Here is a 5,837-nt window from a genome sequence, read left to right on the forward strand (position 1 = left end):
GACATTTAGGTTGTTCTCGGGTTTGTATTCTGTACAACTAAACTTGTGATTGCTCAATTCTTAGCACAGCACTCTTTTGCTGAGAGCCCTTCAAGCACTGCCATTGCTCAGCACATTAAGCTTAAGCCCCTCCTACCCCCTCCACATTTGGCTCCAGCCCATCTATCCAAACACCACCCAGTGTTCTTAGTCCAGCTCCGGGGCCTGGTGACCAAATATTCTTGCATTCATTTTCTCATGCCTCCTTCCCCCAGCCCCCAAGAAAACATGTGCTCAGCTGATGCCTCCTTCATTCTGGATTTCTTTGTGACTTCCTCCACGCACCCCCCTCCATTTTAAAGGCCACAGAAATGTGTTTTCTGCAGTGTAGTCACTCTTTTTGTCAAAAGGAGTTAGTTACATTAAAGGGAGGCTATAAAGCCCAATGGTGAAGTGTATACTTTGTAATCAGACAGACCTAGATCATCATTTAACACACACACACACACACACACACACACACACACACACAGGTACGCCTGGGTGGCTAAGTTGGTTAAGCGTCCCACTTTGGCTCAGGTCATGATTTGTGGTTCATGGGTTCGAATCTGGTGTGGGGCTCTGTGCTGACAGCTCAGAGCCTAGAGTCAGCTTCGGATTCTGGGTCTCCCTCTCCCTCTGCCCCTCTGCTGCTCTCACTCTATCTCGCTCTCTCAAAAATAAGTAAACATTAAAAAAAAATTAAAACACCTACAAATTAGCAGAGATTGGATAGGTTTGGGAAAACACTGAGCTAAACAAAAATAATCCAAGACGTTTTTAATTCTCAGACTTCCCAGAGCCCTTAAAATGTTCATATGTGTCATAACTTCCTAAGGCCAGTATCGACACTTTGTGTAGCTTTCCTTGAATTTGATCACAAAATCCTTCAGAAACAGATCATCTCCAGACATTATTTTTTTCTTGGAAAATACTGGGAAAGGGTAAACGTTGTCACAGAATTTTTCATGTATGGTTTTCACAGTACTTTATAGTACTATATATATTCTTCAACTTGTTATAGTTGTTTGTATATTTATCTTACACATCTTCCCAATTTTAGCCTTTAGCATAAAGTCTTGAAAATAACAGGCACTTGTTCAGTAGAAAATCACAGAATTTTAGTGAAGGCTCATGGTCTGGAATAATATTTGGTAACTGGAGAAAGTTTGTATCTACTTTTCAGTAGCTGTTTCCCAGTCTTTTTTTATACCATAGTATCCTGGGCTACTTTACAGGCTAGAAAAATTATCTTGATGTTGGACAGGAAGAAAAAAAAAGCCCTTGTTAACTGGAGGCTAAATACATTTTCTCCACAAGTCACTTGATTGGGACAGTTTAACAGGATATAAAGGTGGAGGTGCATTTTAAGGGCAAGAAAGCAGGAGTCAGCCGACTCTGGGTCTTGGCACACCATGGGCAGCAAGGAAGGCAGCCTGTGGCTTAATTGTGATCGTTTTCATTTCCAAGGGTGTGCTTGTCAAAGAGGTACTCTGCCAGGCCAGAAGCCGGGGCCCCCATCTTAACCAAGTTTTGCACGTGGTCACCTAGTTCTTTGATCGATTTCACCTGTTCATTCAAATAGTGAGTTTCCAGGAAGTCGCACAAATGGGGGTCACCTTTGTCTGAGGCCAGAGTGTGCAATTCGAGCAACGACTGGTTCACATTCTTTTCCAAGAGCAGCGCACACTCCATGGCATTCAGCCCGCTCTCCCAGTCGTCCAGGTCAGGTTTCTTGATGTCCTTCAGGCAGATCCGGCCTCCCCGCTGGTTCTGCAGCCTCATCAGCTTCTCGGCGTGCTGGGTCTCCTCCCGAGACTGACGAAGGAAATATCTGGCGAAGTTGTTCAGGGCCACGTCATCTCGGGAGAAGTAATAGGCCATAGACAAGTACACATAGGACGCATAGAGCTCCAGGTTGATCTGGCGGTTGATGGCGGCCTCGGAGTCCGGGTGGAAGTTCTGCCGCACTCGGGAGGGGGCGGAGGTGGGCCCGGCAGGGTCCCGGGAGGAGGTGGCTGCGGCCAGCGGCCGGCGGGGGGCGGCGGGCTGGGGACCCGAGGGGCGCCAGGAAACCCAGAGCGGTCGGAGTGCGAAGCCTCGGCGCGCGCTGCGCATGGACACCAGCGAACTGCTGATCTGCTTAGAGAGGAACAAAAAACAGGGCGGCATGGTTCCCCTTCTTTAGAAGTCGGGAAACTGAGGCCCGGGCGGCTCACCGCGCGGTCGGGCACCAGGGGCTTCAGGGGCTTCTGCATCAGAACGCAGCCCTAGGCGATGGCGACTGCGTCACACACACCCGCGTTCGCTTCGAGAGGTTCAGAGTTCCAGGCGGAGGGCGGCGGGGGCGCGCGCGCCTGTCGCGGTTGGGCGCAGACGGATAATCCTGACAACTCCATTTAACGAAACATTGCCCCATTTCTGCCCTTGGGCGTTTGTAATTTATTTCATCTAAGTTAAAAGTGCTGTTAAAAAAAAAAAAAAAAAAAAGAAAGAAAAGCAGGCACTACGACTAGCAAAAGAAAGCACGAGCCCAGTGTACTTGCCCTCCCTTTGTGACCTCTTTCTGTGGAAAGACTAAGGCCTGGGGGAGGCAGGGCAGCGACATAGAGGAAAACAAAAGTCACAAAACTTTATCTGGGCGCGGGGGTCCACAGCCAAATTGGGTCTTTATAAATTGACTTTCTGGTTATTTTAACAAATGTAGGTATGGAAATAATTGCCAGAGTAGTATATAGGCACATTTCCAAGGGTCTGTAAGAAGACAGTGCCTTCTTTTAAAAAGACTTTTTATTTTGGGGGCGTCTGGGTAGCTCAGTGGGTTAAGCGTGGGACTTAGGCTCAGGTCAGGAGCTCATGGTCTGTGTCTCCCTCTGTCTCTGCCCCTCCCCTGCTCAGCTCTCTCTCTCAAAAATAAATAAACATTAAAAGTAATAAATAAAAAACAATAAAAACTTAAAAAAGAATAAAAAGACATTTTATTTTTAAATGTAAAATTTATCTTTACTGCAAAGAAAAATAGGATACTGTAGAAAAGTAGGAGGAATAAATAAACTAGCTCTAAACTTGATGTTATTTTCCTGTCTTTTGTTATTGCAGATACATACACTTGTGGTGAGCATAGCAAAGCTGTAGAGAAGTTGAATCACTATATTGTACATCTGAAACTGATGTAACATTGTGTCTCAACTAAAATAAAAAATACTAAATTAAAAATAAAAAGGACAATTAAAAATTCAATTTATTTTTTTAAATATAATTTATTGTCAAGTTAGCTAACATACAGTGTGCTCTTGGCTTCAGGAGTAGATTCCCATGATTCATCACTTACATATAACAGCCAGTGTCCATCCCAACAAGTGCCCTCCTCAATGCCCACCACCCATTTTCGCCTCTCCTCACCCCCCCCAATCAACCCTCAGTTTGTTCTCTGTATTTAAGAATCTCTAATGTTTTGCCTCCCTCTCTGTTTATAACTATTTTAAAAAATTACATTTAAACTGGTATTTGGTTTTAAAAGAATATCTGTAATTGTTGTAGTGTATTGAGAAAATGAGTATTAACTCACAGAAGAAAATTCAGAAAATTCCTAATCTTTCTCTCCCAGAAAAAAACCATCATTAAAATGTTGATAGTAATTCTCACAGACTAAAAGAAGAACATTAGGAGTGCCTGGGTGGCTCAGTCCATTAAGCATTGGACTTCGGCTCAGATCATGATCTCATGATTTGTGAGTTCCAGCCCTGCACCAGGCTCTGTGCTGACAGCTCAGAGCCTGGAACCTGCTTCAGACTCTGTGTCTGCCTCTCTCTCTGTTCCTCCCCTACTCATTCTCTCTCTCCCTCTCTCTAAACACTAAATAAACATTAAAAAAAAAAGGAACATTAAAAAAATCATAGAAACAAAACAACCAACATGTACATTTTAAACAGTTTTAAAGAGATAGGATTGACCTAAAATAAACTGCAGATACTTCAAGTGCACAAGTTGATAGGGTTTGACATAGGTATGTCTGTGAAACCATCATCAGAGTCAAGGTAATGAACATATTCATCAACTCCCAAAGTTATCTCAGGTTTGTTTATATGTATTTTTTTTATTTTTTATTTTTGTTTTTATTTGTTTATTTAAGTAAACTCCACCCCCAACGTGGGGCTTGAATGACCACTAGATCAAGAGTCGCATATTCTGCCACTGAGCCTGACAGGTACCCCAACTCATTATGTAATCACTCCCTCCTGCCTCTCTGCCCCACCTCATCCCAGCCATCCACTGGTCTGCATTTCCTCACTATGTAGGTTAGTTTGCACTTTACAGAATTTCATATAAATAGAATCTGTGTATATACCTTTCTGCCTGGTTTCTATCACTCAGCACAGTGGTTTTGAGATCCATCCATATTGTCATGTGAATTAATAGTTTTTACGGTTGAATAGTATTCCATTGTGTAGAGATACCACAATCTGTTTATTCTGTCACCATCTCGTGAATATTCTGCTTATTTACAGCTTTTGGTTGTTCAAGTAAGGCTATTGTGAACATTCCTGTACAAGTCTTTGTGTAGTTTTATGAGCTTATTTCTCTTGGGTGAATATTTTGCTTGTAATGGGTAGATCATATGGTAAGTGTAGGTTTAACTTTTTAAGGAACTTCCAATTGTTTTTCCAAGTGGTTTTGCCCTTTTATATGGCCATCAGCACTATGTGAGAGTTCAAGTTCCTTCATATCCTTGCAACCCTTGGTATTGTCATTTATTTCACTTTAAACTTAAAACTTAAAATTTAGCCATTCTAGTAGATGTATACTGGTATGACATTGTATCTTTAATCTGAATTCCCATTTTAATTGATGATGCTGAGTATATTTGGTCATACTTCTTTGCTAACCATATATATATCTTTGGTGAAGTGTATATTCAAAGCTTTTGCCCATTTTACATGTTCAGCCATTTCTTAGGATTGTTTGATGTCTTATGGTTAATTTCTGGATCTTTGATATTAGTGCTGCTTATATTCAGGTCTTCTTTCTGTTATCTGTATGTTACCATCTCTGTATTACTTTCCTATATTTCCTTGGGCAAATCACATTACCTTTCTAGGTCAGTTTCCTCAGTTATAAATCCAAGATCCTACTTATTTCCTTTGGGTTACTGAAAGGAATCAATAAAATAATTATGCAGGGTACTTATCACAGTGCTTATCACAGAATAAGCACTCAAAATATTCTTTAACAGTTCTTATTGCATAGTGTCTATTTAATTATTCAAAATCAGTCATTTTCAATTATTCAGTAAGCAGTAATTATTATTATTACATATGGAAAAACTTATACAGTTTGTAAAGTATGCTTACCCGCATTATATTGTTATAATGTAGGAATAATGAGGTAGAAATTCTTTTATAATCTGGACACATCAAATGTGTAGTTTAGTAGGAAGCTCCTCGGTCTCAGAGGAACTTCTTAAAGTGTACGATAAATAAAGGTGGACACCTAAGATCTAGCTGCACTTAAACTCTGCTGGCAGAATCTTACTGATATTCACCAAGAAATTTCCCACTAACTTTTGCTTTCCTATATCCATCTTTGCTTGTATTTTCTTCAAAGTTGTGTTTCTCCTAAAATGTAGTTCCCTAAAGAGAGGTTCTGAAAATGATCCTTTAGAGTGGTGTTAAATGCCAACTGCTGCTACCAGTGTTTTAGTAGAAATGATGCTCTTCATATAAATGCTTATCCCCAAAGTAATAAAAAGTATAGATATAAAATAAATGCAGTACATGAAATGTAATGCAAAACAAGGCCATAAAACACAATACACACTT

The 5,837-nt window shown here is 41.0% G+C and overlaps 1 protein-coding gene across 1 annotated transcript; it reads right to left on the reverse strand.

Annotated features, from left to right (window-relative positions):
* Positions 1–783: 783 nt before the first annotated feature.
* On the reverse strand, positions 784–2,542 carry FTMT (ferritin mitochondrial). Its single transcript, XM_058738159.1, has one exon. The coding sequence runs from the start codon at positions 2,188–2,190 to the stop codon at positions 1,462–1,464; it is 729 nt and encodes a 242-aa protein (XP_058594142.1). The 5' UTR covers positions 2,191–2,542; the 3' UTR covers positions 784–1,461.
* Positions 2,543–5,837: the final 3,295 nt, after the last annotated feature.

Source organism: Neofelis nebulosa, chromosome 1 (assembly GCF_028018385.1).
Source record: "Neofelis nebulosa isolate mNeoNeb1 chromosome 1, mNeoNeb1.pri, whole genome shotgun sequence".
Taxonomy (NCBI): Eukaryota; Metazoa; Chordata; class Mammalia; order Carnivora; family Felidae; genus Neofelis; species Neofelis nebulosa.

Bases quoted from the DNA above. Each gene is read 5' to 3' on its own strand.
- FTMT (XM_058738159.1), bottom strand. From the start codon at position 2,190: ATGCCGCCCTGTTTTTTGTTCCTCTCTAAGCAGATCAGCAGTTCGCTG.